This window comes from Aulonocara stuartgranti (genome assembly GCF_965226115.1).
Source record: "Aulonocara stuartgranti genome assembly, chromosome: 7".
Lineage (NCBI taxonomy): Eukaryota > Metazoa > Chordata > Actinopteri > Cichliformes > Cichlidae > Aulonocara > Aulonocara stuartgranti.
The window spans coordinates 10,358,991-10,378,637 of NC_138945.1; the positions used below are offsets into that span (position 1 = coordinate 10,358,991).

At 39.2% G+C, this 19,647-nt stretch overlaps 1 protein-coding gene and 1 long non-coding RNA gene across 4 annotated transcripts in view; one reads left to right on the forward strand and one right to left on the reverse strand.

Moving 5' to 3' along the window:
- Window positions 1-19,647, forward strand: part of necab2 (N-terminal EF-hand calcium binding protein 2) — a 146,511-nt gene that overhangs the window by 120,215 nt on the left and 6,649 nt on the right. For both annotated transcript variants that reach the window (XM_082540536.1, XM_082540537.1), the window contains 3 exons: window positions 12,894-13,006; window positions 18,161-18,238; window positions 18,969-19,060. In XM_082540536.1, the coding sequence (XP_082396662.1) occupies window positions 12,894-13,006; window positions 18,161-18,238; window positions 18,969-19,060 (283 nt within the window). The remainder of the gene's footprint in view (window positions 1-12,893; window positions 13,007-18,160; window positions 18,239-18,968; window positions 19,061-19,647) is intronic.
- Window positions 1,751-11,355, reverse strand: LOC309710784. 2 transcript variants are annotated; one of them, XR_014277804.1, is made up of 3 exons: window positions 11,303-11,355; window positions 2,522-2,590; window positions 1,751-1,852 (listed from the first exon to the last, which is right to left on the reverse strand). It is a non-coding gene; the product is annotated as an uncharacterized lncRNA (long non-coding RNA). The 2 variants fall into 2 exon arrangements; XR_014277805.1 differs by lacking the exon at window positions 11,303-11,355 and adding an exon at window positions 8,976-9,014.

The following is a 19,647-nucleotide window of genomic DNA, read 5'->3' on the forward strand; positions in this document are numbered from 1 at the left end:
CCAGAACCTATGCCTGTGTTAGCCTTTTGGCAATGGTTGTTTTGTTCATTCTTCCAGGCTGAGAAGTGTCATCCATAAAGTCACGCACTTTCAAAATAACCTGATGAATTTTTTATTATCTGGGTTTAATATGAGGGATTTGTAAATGTAAAGGTCTAAGATTTCATAAACACAACTAGACATTTTATGAGCTAATGTCTTTTTGGAATAAAGTTTTGGAAGATGCTTATCAATTTTTTGATGTGCTTCTCAACTTTCACACAATACGTGATTTGACTTTATTGAAAAAGGAGACAGACTATGACTATGAGTTTTACTCCATAGTATTTCCACTCTTGGTTTGGGTATTGTTTTCCTTTTTTAAATCCATATCACATCTTATCTAACCGGCCCAGTCAAACCTGAACCGAGGGGGGGTGGGGATAGTATTTTTGTAAATGAGTTGCTTATAAACGTGCTTTGAGATGTATGCAGGGAAGCCCCACTAAAATGCAACCCTCACCAACAGATGTAAACATTGATAAAAGGAATAATTTGGAAGATGGATGGAAAAGCATGAAGCAGAATGAAATTAGAGGTGCTCAAAGGAATTCATAAGCTGAGAAGAAAGAAAGTCCTCCAGGGCTAGAGAGGTTCTGGTTGATATTTCAAAAGCAAAAATTCCCTAGTTCTTATTCCACATGATCATTGCTACCTGAAGGTCATTACAATTTGTGCAACAGCCCACTGAGCTTTGCATATGAGCAATCAAGGTAATGCAATCTGAAAGGATACAAAGTTAGTTATCCTGAAAGGAAGAAAGAAGAAACGCCCCTCTGAAGTTAGATACCTCGTCTGAATTAATGTACAAATAGGAAGAGCTCCCATGAAAGGTATGTGCGACAGGCAAGGGAGACACAGATAATTTCAGAGGAGAAGTGCTTGGGCTTTGTTTGTCACTGGGAGATGCGTAAAATTAATGAATGAGCGAAGGTGGCAGCATTAAAAATGAATCTGTCCTTTGAAATACTTCAGGTGTTAGGCAAGCAGGTACAGCTGCTGTTTCAGTTACAGCTTCTTTATAGTGACTGGAACTTGATAGTAACACAGGGATTCACCATAGCCAACAGACAGTGTTTCAGTGTCAAAACTGAAAATGCTACAAATGTAAAAATGATTTTAAATGATATTAAAGACAATACTTACATCCAAGCCATTTGTGCACGTATGTAATTCAAGTTGTTAATTGCAGTATAACTGTAATACTGTTTCCAAAGTGATTTCCGCAGTGCATTAGTGCATTATGAAACCTCAAACTGTTCAGTGCAGCCACTCATCCTAATTTTGGCAGGCTGATCCATTTAAAATAGTCTCAGAGATGGAATTTTAATACATCTAGGAGCTGCACACTACAGCCGCAATCTGATTAATTGGTTTTGTTTTTGAAATGCTAAAGCCTGGTCCAGTTCCAGATTTCATTCATCAGAAAATGTAATCTGTTAAACTTAGAAATTCCATTTTTTTTTCTTCTTCTTCTTTTTCCCTTCACTGTGACTGAGGACTGAGGGAAACTTTAACAGGCAATCATATGGTTATCATTTCTTAAAGATGCACTCATAAATCTCTTTTATCTTTATATCAATTGGTAATCATTTAAATAAAATTGTATCATGTCAAAAGTAAAACTCGGAAGCTCCCCTAACTATTATGGAGATTTTAGGGAAATAGAAATGTAGATGTTCATGGAAAGTTAAACTATCCATAGCCAGCATTTATATACACGTCATCACCAAGATACCTGGCTTGAAACCTTTAGCCACAATTTACAAACCATTGATCCAAAACACTCCAAGCTGGACGCTGCACTTACTTTCTGGGGTCCCCAACAACACATTTTCAAAGTTTCGAAGCAGGTCAGATGAAAAGAAAGGACAGGGACACACACACAAACACACACATACAGATATTTCTTGGTGTTACTCTTGTTCTGTCATGTGAAAACTATACAACCCATAAAATGTGTTCTACTTACCACAATTTTGAGCAAGCACTTTTTTTGTGGTTTTTTAACTACCTATACATGACCAAATATCTGATGGACACAAAAAAGAAAGCTTGCATGCACATCTGATTCTGTAATAATATGTTTGCACAATAATATGTTAGATATAACAATTTTGTAAGCCCACAATCTGTCACTGTTGTCAAGCGTACTCTGCCCTCAAGCGGTCAACCTATTCACCATGTAATAGTCACGTCCTATGTCATTTACATTGTTCAATCAAGTGTGCAATCAAGGGAAATCGAAAATTATAGTAATTTACTCTTACATAACAACTACTTTGATCTTTAGTTCTCCAGATATTTCAAAAGGCTGCCAATCACTGCTTTAAGTGAAGGGCTGCTCTTGTTCTTATGTATTTATTCTTTTTCTCTTGCTGTTGCAGTCAGCAGGTGAGTGCAAGTAATACTTTAGTCATGTATTTGTAATTGCAGCTACAAGCAATGCTGTTTATTTCTAAACTAATGAGTGGCTTGTTACCTCCTCCTTCTTCTTCTTATAATCAATGAGGGATCAATCAGTGAGGGTTTCCTTGAACTCAAAACGGGGCTGATGGATGGCAGGAGAAACAAAGAGAAATAACAGGAGAGAAGAACTGGTGATAACAAACAGGATCATAAATAAAATGGAAATAGGACTAAGAGAAAACCCCAACAATCAAATGATACCTATATAGAAGACCTATATGGGTAATGGGTATTTCCCAGTTCCTATGGTAACACTAGACTGATCCTCCACATATCCCTCTAGTCCTCCCATTTTCACACCCAGTACATAATAATCCACATTAGAGCATATTCCACACACACGCACACACATTAGCGCCCACAGGCTTAACACATATAGCACAGTATCTACATAGTGTGTCCTTCATAGAAGGTGATGATTTCTGCATATTTTACAGAGTTGGTGGTTTAAAAACTCACTGGGGATTTACATAGAGACGTGAAGAGGGAGACAGAAAGAGAAATGCTTTTGGTTTGACATACATTTGCCAATATACTATGTGTTTACTACAGTGTAGTACTGTGTTTTGCTGATAATTGCAGAGCAAAATTACAATCAATTGAGAAAACGGTTACTCAGAGCCCAACGCAGACAAATAGGTGGTGTCACACAGTTTGGCATTCATCAACAATCATCCACATTAAAGCAAAATGAAAGCGGCAGCTTGGAAGTTTGTTCTTTTTTTCTCCTCCAAAACCCCAGTGAGTCTTTTTGTAGTTTCTTCCATCATAAACACTTGATGAAAAAACGTAGGTGCTTGGAAATTATTATTTAATTTAAAGCTCCCTGCTGTTTCAACCCCTCCACCACCCCAGCATCCATTTATAAACTTCAGAAAGATGTTCACCCATCAGTCCCCAATTTTAGAGCATCTTTAGAGGGAATGACCATTTTTCAATATAAACTCTAAGTATATTATCCTGCTGTAATACGTCAGCCACAAATGTGAGTTGTCTGATTGAGCTGCAATATGTTCAGCTGTTGCAGAACATTTCGTTCTCTAAATCCTGTCATGCATGCAAGGAAAAAGCACCACGGGACGCTTTTCAGAAATTACACTCTGAGTTTATCTGGATTTTAAAATGTGCATATAACAAGAAACTCGTGTAAATGATAATATAAAGTGGATTCGGTTTCCCCTGTTACTATTGGACCATTTAAATGCTCTGGCTTGCTGGAGTAGTTGTAAGCAAAGACACAGAGATGACCCAGTTTTCTATGGAATTAGAGTTTGGTTCTGGATTGTCTCTCTTAGACATTCTCATTGTCAAGTTTTTCTGGTACACAGCTCTGTGAAGACATGGAAACACTGTAAAACATAAAGGAAGGGTCCAAATATAGACACAGACAGCTCCATCTGCACAAACTCTGGTCTTAAAATGTTTCCAAGCTTTCACTGTTTGCACTGTGGGAAACGAATGAATTGGTGTGTTTGACAAATTTGGACTGGGGAAGCATTTCTGAATTTTCAAACCATTTTAAAAGTGGTATGGTTTGAATCTTCTCATTTTTAATGCCCCACCCCCATGCCCGAAAGGTCCTTGCTTCCCAGCTGTGCCTAAAATTCTGGAAACATTTCTGATACAGAGCTGTTGTTGTCTGACATTTAACCACGGCTTTTGAGTCGCTGCAGAGCTGGAGACAGGAACAGGAAAATACAGAAATCAATAACATTTTTACAAGCCTGTGAACTAGGCTCCACATGTCTTTATGACACTGTGGTAGTCAGCCACTTGTCCAATCAAGCAGACTCATAGAGTAAAGAGTGTCCTGTAAGCACACACACACACTCACAAACACTGCAGGATTGGATTTCACTGTCTATAGTTTCATTTTACTGTAGATGATTTTGCTGATGCGACATGTTTGCACACATTCAGGTGCATTTTCATGACAACTACAGATCCATCTGAGACAGACTGGGAGGTACAGCCTGAAGCTCTAGACAGTTACAAATAGTTACAATTAATTTCAAATGGTTTGTCATTTCCAACATGTGCATGTTCCCAGGGAAGGGCTTTCTGTCAGTCAGGCTCCTGTAAACAATCAAACACGCTAAGTAGTCATGAACGCTCAGTATATCAATAATTATGACAGTAGCAGTGATGGATATTTCCACTTTCTGTAAGCTGTACAGACTCAAAACACAGAAGATTTATGATGGACTTGAACAGACTGACTAGCAACATTGTCCTTAAGTTTGCTTTATCAAGCTAAAGATAAAAGCTCATAAACATGAAGCCAAAAAAGAAATGTACCACATAAAGCATATATTGTTTTGTGAATTTTCAAAATAAAACTGATTAGGTCTAATCTGATGTGTGGATGATTAACCTAATTCCATTATATCCAGTTTGGAGAAATGAGAAGGCATTATTAGGATTATAAGGATTATTCGGGTTTTTCTTAGATTATTACTGTATAATCACTTTGCAGTCTTTTTTTAAACCTATATCTTGTTTTTCAGCAAACTGGTCTGAGTCTTAGGTTCACCTGCGCTCTTACTGACATGGATACAGCTTTGATACTGACCGTTACCACAGAGGTTAGCGCGACAGAGAAAACAGCGCTGCAGAGTTAGGGTCTCCTGATTTATCACCTCTGCAGGGCCACAGAGTCAGCAGGGAGCAGATGTAATCATAGTGATTCGGTAAGGGAAGCTGGATGGTTAATGGAGTGGTAGTGATTAGATTAACAGAAGCTGCTGGGCAATGTAGTGTTTCTAATTGAGTTGGTAGGACGTCTGTGCGTGTTTGTGTGTATGTTGATGTTTTTAGGCGGGCTGTAGTAGGCTTTATAATTCTGTCAAGTTTTATCACTGCTGTGGGTTCTCAATCTGGCGTGCCCATGCAATCATTGCCTTGTAAATCACGTAAGTATAACACGTCTTTACTGAGCAACATCCAGGTTTTCATTCATGCACCTCAGTGTTGCAGCACTGACACTGCCTCTTGATTGCAATTTAAGCTAATTGCAGAAGATAAACTGTGTTGTAAAGTGATAACATGCCAATAAAACAATCAGCAGATTCACACTAACGCACAAATGCAGATGAGATGAATGAAATGAGAGCCTCCACTAGTACAAGCTGCAAGAGCTGTGGCTAATATCTGCTAAATGGAGAGCTCTCTTATTAAGATGTTTGGATAGCAAGTTATTTCCAGTTGCTAATCAGTTGATCGATCAGATATTTAATATCCTGTTAACAGCAGCAACACGTCCATAAAACAATTAGGATGTCTTGTTTCAGGGTAAAGGGCTGAAAGCCTTCTGAAATATTGTAGAATGGGATCACATTTGTATTCTCAAGCACCCAGAATGAGGACAATAGAAAAGGAGCACAGACAGAAGGACTAGATTGCATGCTTGATAAAAGAACTGCAGGTGTTCTGCTGTTTGCTGGAAGAAAAGGGTTAGGTGAGGTAAAAGTGGTCTAAGCATAAAAATAAAATAGTCCTAAGGTAGAAGAGAATGATGTCACCTGCATCTTGAATCTATTTCTGTTTTGTGTGTTGGAAGAGATGTCAAAGTGTTTAACTTGGTTCTTCATGTGGAGTCCCACAAGGCTCAATGTTATGCTGACATTACTGAGCTTTCCTAAAATCCTAGCTTTTGTAAATAAATACATTTGAGAAGTTGGTATTGTACGCTTTCATTGCTTTCTTGATCTAAATGAAGAAAAGCAGCATACCGTGACTTTAAACTAAAATGAAAACAAAAATGCCAAACTTTCTAAAATTAATAGTTAACAGTTAAAAACGTGTTTAAAACGTGGTTTTCTATAGCAGGCTGACGATGAGGTCTGATTCTGTGTCGTCACGTGGGCAGACATAACTGCAGAAACAGCTGATGGGATGTTTTGCTGTTATATGTTTGCCATGTCAAACCTGTTTCTTCTCTGTTGCATCAAATTGGGCAGATTTGATTTCATACAGAATTCAGTGTTTTTATTTTATTGATCACTTAACCCCTCTGAAGGTTAGCTCCATTATACATTTCAGCTCTTTCGTCAGTCTTGTATTAGACTTCTCAGATCTGACATCTAAACCCTGTTAAAAGGCTTCCTTTTCAAGCTCAAGGTTTAACTGTCCAACACTGCAGAGCAAACACTTGTCTCTCATTTGTCAATGCTACATTTTAATTTGTAATGTTTTTCATTAGCTCTGTTTATTGATTCCTTAAAGGTTTTGGCCTATTTTATAGCACTGTTGTTTCTGGATACTTTTAAAGTGTTAACCTTATTTTCTTTAATTGTATTATTTCCATGTAATAACTTGAAATGTGCACATTCAACTAATTAAAGATTTATAACAGGAAATAAATCCTGGTGCAGTTTATTATGGGACTTTTCCTTACTCTTCAAATATTACATAATTGTTATACCTTAAATAATATTGAAATAAGATCATGAGTGTGTTAGTGAGAGATGTAGAGGTGTGACAGATGATGCGCGAGGGGGGCGCAAGTGTGTGCATTTGCATATATGTGAGCATGTGAAGGCATATTGTGTCAGTGAGACACTTCTGGAATTATCTAGGTCACAGTGGATTAATTTTTAATTTTACTGTAGTGAGCTACAGTAATGCTGGCATATTAAAAAGCTGAAGACATCTGCAGCTAATCTCATCTGATTAAAACAAAAGAAGACACAGTTCTTTGGTTCTTGTTAGAAATGGGATTCATACCAATAACGGCTAATAATCATTCAGCCTCTAATTGTTCATCATTTCCCAGAGTCCCCAGGAAGTCCCCCCATCACAAAATTTCTGTAGGCTGTGTGAAATTATGAACGTCTATGCTTTTACCCGCAGGAGACGGGGACTTTAGAAAGGCACTGCATCATTCCCTCACATTTCAATTTAGTATCAGAGAAATTGCTCGTAGCTCTAGTAAATGGATAATAATTTAACAAGTGATGAATAAAAAATTAGATGTGTCTTATAAATCTCCTGGTAACTACAGCTGCTATCCTAATCACATGAAATTAGCTTGTCTAAAACTAGCATCTATAGCACGGTCACAAATATCTATGTCAAGAAAATGCCTGTTAAAACTAACTACCACATAGCCCGCTGACATGTTGGTGCAGGCAAAGAAAAATCTCAAAAACTGTGTATAAAGGATGATTCTCACTGTGACATCATCCATTGATTTCTGGTCATTTTTATACCATTTTTATACATTCTGACTGCAGCCATGTTGTTTTTTCTTTAGTGTTTTTTTAGCAGACGCGAGGCCTTTCACACGGTTGTCAGCTACATCTGTCCCAGCCCCACACATAATTTAACAACTTTGCTTCCCTTATAAAAGATGAAATGAAAAACCACAGTTTTTGAGAGCGAGCCAGGCTATAAACATGATCATTTAAAAGCTGAAGTTGGGCATTTTTACATGTCAGTCTATAGAGATTAACCTACTTTGGATGCTAGCCTATCACTGTCATTATATTATATTATGCTGCTATTCATACTGTCATTATATTAATGCTGCTATCCTGTATATATTGTACATACTATTGTTTGAGTACTTACGATTGTTTTTTTGTACTTTTTATATTTTACATTTATATTTATTATTGAAACTTGCACCAAGGGAGTGGCACTCCAATTTCATTGTACTCTGTACAATGACAATAAAGGCTATTCTATTCTATTCTATTCTATTCTATTCTATTCTACAGAGGCTACTAAGTAGCGTGCTAATGCGCCTTTCACATCTTTTAGTGTTAACGTAATTGTTTGTTTTCCACAGCATTCAGATATTAAAGTTTCTCATGTCCTGCCGTGCACATTGCTCGAGAGATGTTAGCCACAATGGTCCTAATACATCCGCTGTTACTGGCTCTCACTGGGTGGAATTAGTTCCGTCAACATAATCGATTACGTCGACACGTAAAATACGTCGACGTAAAAAAATGTGCATCGATGCGTCGTCACTTTCAAAACAGACATGGTGGCAGTGAGTAGTGGCAACATGAGTGAGGCAGCCGCAGTTGACTTAAATCACTGTACCCGAATACGCTAGTGATGGGATTTCCGGCTCTTTTTAGGGAACCGGATCTTTCGGCTCAGCTCACTAAAAAGAGCCAGCTCTTTCGGCTCCGAACCGGCTCTTCAGGTTGTTTTGTTGCTTTAATTAATTTGTTATTAACAATGATATAAAATTATGTACAAAAGGAATTACTAATGTAAAAAAGTGGTTTTATTTATATATGTTTATATATAAATATATGCGGTGGCCCCTAGAGACAAAACACGTACAAACTCCAAAACACATTTCTAGCATGAACTGAACTTCCAAAACAGAGCTACCTAGATCACCTAAATTACACAATTGAAAGCATGAAAGCATATGTGTATTGTTTGTGTATTTATACACAAGCATTAATATATAGTCAAATAATAAAAATTAAAAAAAGTTCATTTACCTGTTATTACCACACACCAAATCCGGTCGTTGGTACTTGCTGGCTTGTGTAGCCACTAGGTAACAAAAGCTCAACACTGCCCCTAGCATCCTGGAGCACTTCTGTTGTCGTTTGTACGTGCTTCGGAGTTTGTACGCGCTTCAGAGTTTGTACGTGCTTCGGAGTTTGTACGCGCTTCAGAGTTTGTACGTGCTTCGTCTGTAGGGGCCACCGTAAATATACTTTTATTTACTCCACATACAGTGGGGCAAAAAAGTATTTAGTCAGCTACCGATTGTGCAAGTTCCCCCACCTAAAATGATGACAGAGGTCAGTAATTTGCACCAGAGGTACACTTCAACTGTGAGAGACAGAATGTGAAAAAAAAATCCATGAATTCACATGGTAGGATTTGTAAAGAATTTATTTGTAAATTAGGGTGGAAAATAAGTATTTGGTCACCTCAAACAAGGAAAATCTCTGGCTCTCACAGACCTGTAACGTCTTCTGTAAGAAGCTTTTCTGTCCCCCACTCGTTACCTGTATGGATGGCGCCTGTTTGAACTCATCATCTGTATAAAAGACACCTGTCCACAGCCTCAAACAGTCAGACTCCAAACTCCGCCATGGCCAAGACCAAAGAGCTTTCGAAGGACACCAGGAAAAGTATTGTAGACCTGCACCAGACTGGGAAGAGTGAATCTACAATAGGCAAGCAGCTTGGTGTGAAAAAATCAACTGTGGGAGCAATCATCAGAAAATGGAAGACATACAAGACCACTGATAATCTCCCTCGATCTGGGGCTCCATGCAAGATCTCATCCCGTGGGGTCAAAATGATCATGAAAAAGGTGAGCAAAGATCCCAGAACCACACGGGGGGACCTGGTGAATGACCTGCAGAGAGCTGGGACCAAAGTAACAAAGGTCACCATCAGTAACACACTACAACGGCAGGGAATCAAATCCCGCAGTGCCAGACGTGTTCCGCTGCTGAAGCCAGTGCATGTCCAGGCCCGTCTGAAGTTTGCCAGAGAGCACATGGATGATACAGCAGAGGATTGGGAGAATGTCATGTGGTCAGATGAAACCAAAGTAGAACTTTTTGGTATAAACTCAACTCGTCGTGTTTGGAGGAAGAAGAATACTGAGTTGCATCCCAAGAACACCATACCTACTGTGAAGCATGGGGGTGGAAACATCATGCTACGGGGCTGTTTTTCTGCCAAGGGGACAGGACGACTGATCCGTGTTAAGGACAGAATGAATGGGGCCATGTATCGTGAGATTTTGAGCCAAAACCTCCTTCCATCAGTGAGAACTTTGAAGATGAAACGAGGCTGGGTCTTCCAACATGACAATGATCCAAAACACACCGCCTGGGCAACAAAGGAGTGGCTCCGTAAGAAGCATTTGAAAGTCCTGGAGTGGCCTAGCCAGTCTCCAGACCTCAACCCCATAGACAATCTGTGGCGGGAGTTGAAAGTCCGTGTTGCTCGGCGACAGCCCCAAAACATCACTGCTCTCGAGAAGATCTGCATGGAGGAATGGGCCAAAATACCAGCTACTGTGTGTGCAAACCTGGTAAAGACCTATAGTAAACGTTTGACCTCTGTTATTGCCAACAAAGGTTATGTTACAAAGTATTGAGTTGTATTTTTGTTATTGACCAAATACTTATTTTCCACCCTGATTTACGAATAAATTCTTTACAAATCCTACCATGTGGATTCATGGATTTTTTTTTCACATTCTGTCTCTCACAGTTGAAGTGTACCTCTGGTGCAAATTACTGACCTCTGTCATCATTTTAAGTGGGGGAACTTGCACAATCGGTGGCTGACTAAATACTTTTTTGCCCCACTGTATGTTTATATATAAATATATGCGGTGGCCCCTAGAGACAAAACACGTACAAACTCCAAAACACATTTCTAGCATGAACTGAACTTCCAAAACAGAGCTACCTAGATCACCTAAATTACACAATTGAAAGCATGAAAGCATATGTGTATTGTTTGTGTATTTATACACAAACGTGCTTCGTCTGTAGGGGCCACCTTAAATATACTTTTATTTACTCCACATAAAATGTAATAAATAAATCATATAATACAAAAATCAACTATTCACATTTCAACTTTTAACTATTTAAATTTTCAGCTTTTTCCTTTTACAAATTTAAAGTGAAACAACACAAAACACTGCAAACCACAACACAATTAAATATGAATTCTAATATGAAAACAAAAAGAAGCTGCATATTCTCTGTCATATGGTCGTGCATGAATAAACTTTCTGAATCCTTTATCATCTGCAACTGAAAATAGTTGTGGATGATTACTATACCTTTTTAATGTGACGTTGTTGTCCCTGGCTCTTTCTCTGTCTTTCCCTCCCGCTCTGTTCCTGTGCTACTGAGTGTAACTACACCCCCCCCCCCCCCCCCCTCCTCCCCCTTCCCAGCGTAAAGCACAAGGCTCGCATGCTGAGTGAAGCGGAAAAAAAGTGCGAGAGAGAGGGTGAGAGAAAGAAGAAGAAAAAAAAAACACGGCCCGCGATAAGGAGCCGGCTCGCGTCGTTCACGTCAAAGACCCGGCTCTAAGAGCCATTTCGTTCGCGACCGACCCATCACTAGAATACGCAGTTCTACAGTATGGGGATATTTTAACAGAAAAGGAAGTGACTCAGTCGTTTGCCAGCTTTGTAAGGTGGAAATGGCCTATCATAAAAGCATGACAGCTATGCACCAGGACCTCAAACGCATCCAGGAGCAGCTTCTGCAACGGACAAACCGTCTATACAAGTCAAATAATGGGGAAATAATCAGTAATCGAATCAAATCAAAATATAATTGGATTGAAAAATTAATCGTTAGATTCATCGATGCATCGAAAAATCAATCGCTAGATTCATCGATTAAGAAAATAATCGTTTTGCCCAGCCCTATTTGCAGGCTCTCTCAAGGTCCCACTGAGGCATTTCAATCAGGTTCAGTTCAGAACTTTGACTGGGCCATTGTAGCATCTTGATTATTTTCTTTTTCAGCCATTCTAGTGTAACGTTGCTGCTATGCTTGGTGTTATTGCCCTCTTCAACATTATGCACTCCACACTGTATATAAATGCCACTTGTTCTGCACATATTCAACTCTGTATATTTTATATATTTTATTATTATTTTTTTTTTCTTTTTTTTTTTTACTATTTAATTTGTAAAAATGTGTATACACACACACGCACACACACACACACACACACACACACACACACACGTAGGAAAATATTTAGTATACACATCCAGAAATGCATACACTATTATATATTGTACATATATTTATTAGTTTCAGGTTGGCCATTCTTGTATTTTGCTCGTTTGTGTTGTTGTGTTTGCACATCTCTGTTGCTTGTGGGGCTCGCACATAAGAATTTCACTCGCATGTGCTGTGCCAGTGTGCCTGCACATGTGATGTGACAATAAAAGTGATTTGATTTGATTTGATCTTGCACGGCCCAGTTTTGGCCAAGCTTTAGTTGGCCGACAGACAGCCTCACATTTGACTCTAGGATTCTGTGGTATACAGGAGTTCATGGTCGACTCCGTGACTGCAATCTAAACCATCACCGATCCACCACCGTGCTAACAGTTGGCATGAAATGTTTGTACTGAGATGCTGTGTTTGTGTTTTGCCAAATTTGGCGCTGCTCTTTAGGCCACACCTCTCCACTTTAGTCTTGTCTGTCCAAAAAACATTGTTCCAGAAGTCTTGTGGTTTGTTCAGATGCAACTTTGTAAGCCTAAGCTGTGCTTTCATGTTCTTTTTAAAGAGACAGTACAAATATTAATACAGCTTCACTATAAAGAAACAGACAGACAACAAACAGAACAGTAAGCTGTTAAATTAAAACTGACACTGCCGTCTCTGTTGCTCTTCCTTCAGTCTTTGCTGCTGATTCGTCAGGAGATGGTGGTTTCCCAGAAGCAGCTTGGTGAGTTCTGTGAGGCTCTGAAGCAGTACCTGAAGAACGTCTCCGCTCAGAGAGACTGCTTTCAGTAAGTTTCACTCATATTTTTACAAGTGCTGTGCTGCGGAGAGGAGCACTGTAACGAGTATGATTTTAAATATTTAATGCGTTCCATTTTCAGTGTCAGGACCTCACTGTTTTTCACACTTAAGTGCTCCCTCAAATATTCTCTCCTTTGATCTTTGATTGTATCTCTGGTTCTGAATGTTCTAGGTCATAGGTGTCAAACTCTGGCCCGCGGGCCAAATTTGGCCCGCAGCCTAATAACATTTGGCCCGCGAAGCCATGCCAAATTACTATTAGAGCTGGCCTACTGGTATTATACAGCTAATATATATATTGTTTAGTATTAAGCTTTGCTTGTTCCATATTCAGTTTTTCAGCAAAACGTGTTTGAGTCCATAAGAAAAGATTCATTCTTATATCTGGAGGAAGATTTTTTTTTTCAATAAATATTAATGTTAGCCCACGACTTTGTTCCAGTTTTGAATTTTGGCCCACTGTGTATTTGAGTTTGACACCCCTGTTCTAGGTCATACACCAGAGGTTCAGCTCTCACAGAGTGCCTTTATGAAATCATTGCTTTGAACTCCCAGATGTTCATAGTAATACTGTGCTGCACAGCTCATGTGTACTCAGTTTATAATATTGTACCTGTATAAAGTCTGATATACCCGTGCTGTAACTGATACAGACCTGCCGTCCATATCTCTTTGAACCTTGGGGTGCTGTGAAACGGACTGTAATATCCACTGCGATTTTTCCAATCCCGGCTTAATATACAGTATGCATAGTTTATAGCAGTGTTCTGCATATGCCCTTGGCAAAGCTTAAAGGTTCTGACTGTGGTGCATTACATTTTCTGCTACCAGTTACTGCAGTCTGCACTGAACGGGGCTGCAGCATGGATGAAGGAGGTGTTAATCTTAACAGCTAAATGTAGCAGAGAATCCTTATTGTTAGCAGCAATAATACTGGGAGTCATTCAAGACTAATATTATAATTAATTTCCCAACTTAAACTGAGAGAGTTGAGAGAGTGCAAAGCTGGTTGATAATCATCTTCTTTTTCTCAATAGGAGTGATCCCCTCACAGATATTCAACACTGCCATTTGCTCCATATATAAAGTCAATGATCATAGCAGCTTTAAGAGCTGCTCATCTGATTGTAGCGCAGGAGCAAGTGGAACTGATGAGCAGGATCGATAGGCAAGCAAACTAACAATTCCAAAGAATTGTTACTGGGAACCAGTTCTCTACTAGAACCATTCCTACATCTAACCGAAGTGCTGTTTATAACTGCAATTGTTTAATGTACTTCCAACTTATCACCAGATGTTTTGCACCAGGATCAGACATAAAAAAGATGTTAAATGCACCTCTAAAACCCAAACTGCTGTTTGATCAGGTTCCTGTCACATCTACATATCATACACCAGACTAATTCCAGACAAGTTCTTGAACTATAGGGAATGAATATCCCTCACAGTAATCATTAAACTAAAAAGATATGTCAATTTGACTAGGTAATATGCCTTCAAATAAGTCTGTTCACTCACTAATGTAGCTACAGACAAGGTTCTTTGGTATTTTAAGGGCTTTGACATTCATAATAAACAGCATTTTGAAGTTTGACTAGTGGTTTGGCAGTTTGATGCTGTTGGTTTTATTTTCTGCAGCCTGCCTTTGCCGACTGGGGAGGGTAACCCTGACCGAGTTTGAGCAAGAAAGAAAAAAAATCTGCAAAACACACTAACAGACTGCTGAAGGTTTCTGTGCTGAAAAAAGATAAACATAGTAAAAAAAAATGTGATGCATAATAGTCAAAGGAATTGTGTAAAAGCACCTGAAGATGGATATGTTAAATCTTGTCCTTGTGCCTTGTTGCTCTGAACATCGTAGCATTCTTTTGTTGTATTCTAAGAATTAGTTATGCTATTATCCCATCATGTCCTTCAAAGTCTGTAGGAGCTTTAACAACCTGACAGAACAAACCTTACTTAAGTCACACCTTCTCATGAAGGACAAGTCCTAATTGCAATCAATAAAAAGCACACATGGCTAAAAGGAAAAACAGGTGCAGCAGTAAGGTAGGTTTGTTGTCATTGCCAGAAATTATAATAAATGTGGGAGCAGCACAGTAATTGTAGGTATCTTAATATAAATAATGCAGCAAGGTTTTCAGATGGAAGCTTGCACATTATCTGTGCAAAGACTTCTGTCTTTTTCTGTCTCTGGTGTGCCACTGAATGCCTTTTTCCCTCCTTTGTCAGTTTTTAATTTCATCGTTGCCTAACTGTAATATATAAACTTTATTTAGTCTCTGCTGTCCTTGCTCATTATCATTTGATGTTTGGTTGTGATTAGAAGCACAAATTCTATTAAATCCTCCAGCAGAGCTCAGACAATTCAAGTTATTTCTTCTGACACCCTATAAAGATTTAACAGGCAGCAGCTCCTGTCCCTCAGTGCCCTCTACAGGTTTAGAGCAGACCTGCAGACACACACACACACATAACAGTAATGTCTTTTCACACTGCTGGTAGCCTGCATGTACAGCCGGCAATAAAAGCAGGTTAGGTTACAGAAAATATTGGAAGAAGGGAGATGGTATTGTGATTGTCTGAAAATTGTGCTTGAATGGGAAGAATATACAGAAGATTATTTATCAACTAAAAGTCAGTGGAACCATGGCCGTGGTTATTTTGAGGTAAAAAAGAAAACATACTACCACTAATCAGAGTCATATGGAGTGTTCTCTTAAAATAATCACCTTATGAACAACTTGTACACTCTGTCTCTGAAAAACAGATGGGTAAAGGCTTGGGCCCTACGCAGGGGTTATCAATAGAGATCAGAGTAACTGAGGCAGCTCAGATGGTGCAAAGACCATTGCTTAATGCCACTCCGATGGAAAGTGTCCAAGAAAAAAAAAAGAGGGGGAAAAAGTTGCTCAGTCTTTGGCACAAAATTCCAGATAAAGAACAAGAATCTTGGGAGCACCAGCTTTGATTAGATATGACTAAGATAAATGTGTTTGGCTGAAAGGAATCCCACATGCTGGGCATGAATCTGGCCTGGGCCACCACAGTGAAGGATGGAGCTGAGACTGTGATCATATAGTGGCTGCATGAAACAAAAAATAGATCATGTTTATAAGAGATTTCCTATTGCAAAAAATATGAACGGACCATATGACTGCCTTTAGAAGTTTAGCAAAAGAGGACTCTTCCAGGGTGATAATGACATAAAGCACATTGCTAAACAGTGTGTATATATACACCTTATTTTGTGTGTGTGTGTGTATATATATATATATATATATATATCAAGCTCCAGTCCTCGAGGGCTGGTGTCCTGCAACTTTTCCATGTGTCCCTGTTGCAATAAACCTGAATAATATTAGAACTTGACTGCATGCTGAGGTGGCAATTTAGCCATTTGATTTATGTTACAGCAGCTGAGTGAATGAACATGGTGCAATAAAAGTACTTTTAGAAATACATTTTTTCCAAACACTTACATTTACTTGAGTAAGGTTAGGGGTTGCCACTTCAGCATGCTGTCAAGTTCTATACTCTTGCAAATGACCTACTAATTTTATTCAGGTGTGTTGCAACAGGGACACATGGACACTTGCAGGACACCGGCCCTCGAGTTTGAGACCCCTGAGGTAAAGCATCTGATAAAAGTAGTTTAAAGTCAGTCATGTATGATAACTACAAAAAAAGAGAAGTAATTTTGTCTGCTGACATCACCCAAAATACTATCTTATTTCTTTAAGTCATTGATGTAGCTCGGAATCAGAGTTATAATCCAACTACTTTGAGCATATAGATTCTACTGAGCAGTATACTGACTTCTGTATCTGTCACGGTCCTGAGTCTGATCACTGTTTTTTGTTTTGATTAATACTAACTTGTGTTTGGTTTAATTCTGGTTATGCCTCTTGAGGTTTTCTAGTTCTTACGTTTTGGTTCCTGTTTTATTTTGATAGTCCTGCTCTGTGTTCCCCACCTCGTCTGCCCAATTAGTCCCAGCTGTTTCCCTGCTGTCTCCCATTCCCTGATTTATCCGATGTGTATTTTAGTCCTCTGTCGTCCCTGTTTTGTTGTCGAGCTGTCCCTCGTAGCTGTGTGGTTTTCCTGTGCTCCGTGTTCCCTTGTAACTCCTAGTTTCCTGTTCCCTAGTCTTAATTTCAGGTTTTCCAGTTTAGGTTTTATTTTGTCGTCTTCTAGTGTTTTAAAGCAAACTAAAGCTGCCTTTTTGAGTTCATCCCTGTGTGTACCGAGTCCTGCATTTGGTTCTTTCTCCTGCCTGCCACACAGCGAATCACAACAGCATCATCTTTTTAGTTTTTGCTAAGCTCTGAGCTCGCACTATGAAAATTGGAATCCTTGAAAGGTAAAATTAAAATCATGCCGGTCCTGAGACTAACCCCGAGCAGGCAGACGTGCAAGTGTAATTTCACGCAGAAACTGCACCGCACAGAGTGATCTGCTCAAACACGTCAACAGCTGCTTGATTTCAGAGCCAGAAAATTACCAAGAGGCACAAGTGCATATAATGGACCAAAGAAAATTGCTGGCATTAACAGCACCGAGTCTTTGAGTCGTTTTCTGCTTTTGTTTCTAAACCTAATTCCATTTGGGACGTTATATTGTTGGTCAAATGGGCAAATGTTAGGCATATAAAAACACATTAACATGTCGACATGTCCATAACATGTTCCACTTTTACCATTGAAGCCTTTAAATGCGGCGCTTGCTGTGAAAACTGAGTTACGCTGTTAGCCAAGTGTGACAAAGTTCCCATGTGCACATTCACCCTCCTTTGGAATACATACGGAGGAGCCCGAGTTCATTACAGCAAAGTGTACCATCCAAAATGTCTCCATAACATCCCACATAATAACCTCTGTGCATTGATGATCACACTCTGATAGATCTTATTTGCTATTCTTGGTGTTAAGTGCAGTGACATCAATAAAGTCCGAGATGCGATTTTCTGAAATATAAACTGTTATCTCGTGTCTGCTTTGTCTCCTTTACAAATGTATCCTTAATGTGCACTGCTTCACCGTTCTCTATCATGAATCCAACGTCTCTCACCCGTCACTTTCCATATCACCTTCTGTCCACTTTCATCCTCTCATTCCCATTTTCCTCTGCCTCTGCTCCAGTGTGACTGCAGTGCGTCTGCCAGATGGTTTATCCTTTGTCGTCTATGAGTTCTGGGATGGCGAGGAGGAGTGGAAGAGGTGAGTTTTAATCGTTTTTGGCTCCAATTTTATTCTTAATCCTGAGCTCTATCCGTCACATGTGCCAGTATTAAGAACTTTTCATTTTCCGAACCCAGGCTCCAACCATTGATCCAAAGCAACTGACAGAATGAAGCATCTGTAAACACGGAGAACAGCCTCAAAGTGATTCATTCCCCGTGCTGATCCACTTTGAAAGCATTAAAAGTCATTACTGAGCGCAGACATTCATATTGTTTAGGATATTGCCTTTGAGTCAGCACTCTTGGTCCCCTGAAAGTGTTTTGGAGCTGAGCACGCCGTTCCTTCTTATCCCTGTTCTAATTGATTGGTGATCACCCAATAAAAGGAGCTCTCACTTTTCTTCTATTACTGCCGTGAGCCTGTTTGAAAAAAATCCTCCAACATTTAATTAACATTGTTCAGCCATTCACGTGCTCCAGAGTTGCTGAATCACTCAAGTTGCTTCAGGTCATTGTGATTTAGTAATGGTTCTGGGCACAAGGAGAGGCTGCTGATGTAGTTGCCTGCTGATCCAAGTTTCTGCTCCACTGCTCACAGCATCTCCCCACCATTAATATTTCAAATCTTACAGTAAAGGCTAAGGGCCGTGCAAAGTGATTAGAGTCCATGTGTGCTTTTGAGAGGCTGTATGCAAAGTCAAGACAGATGTGTGCATACAGAAATGCTGTGTGTCATTTAGTGTGTGCATGCTCTCCTCTGATTCCAGGCACCTCCAGTCAGCTCCCAACAAAGCCTTTCAGCATGTGAAGGTGGATACACTGTGCCAGCCGGAGGCTGTGTCCTCTGTAGCCGTGCCAGGTCAGTGGTAAAACAGTACAACTAGAGAATAAAACAAAAGCAGTGTGACGCTGCAGCTGAAATGTCCTCCAAACCATTTGTGGATTGGGACCAATGACCAGAACGATATCTGGATTTGAAATACTTTGTGATATTTTCTCGAGAACACAAAGAAGACAAGACAAAGTTTCCTTTTTCTCTGATTTTTACACATTTGAAGTAAAATTGCCAAGTTTTTCCTCTTTTGCAGTGATAAATAATCCTTTCAGATACTTACAAGCCTGCTTGTACAATATTACAGTTACATGTAAGAAAGGTCAATCTTTGTTGCCTGTAATGTTTGTTTGTCAATTTATTTCGATCATGTAAACAATAAACAGGTACATTTAGCAAAGAAAATAAGAGAGAAAAAAATACTACACAAAATAAAGTTAATACATTTCAATATTGCTTCTGTTCTGATTCAGTTACATGTCGAAAGGGAGTGGGAAGAAGTACACGCCTATTTAATCCCACCCCTTCACCATAAGTTATCAGTTAATATTTAGTCAGCTTCCTTACTGATATAATCTGTAATAGAAATAACAAACAGATTTCTGATATATACA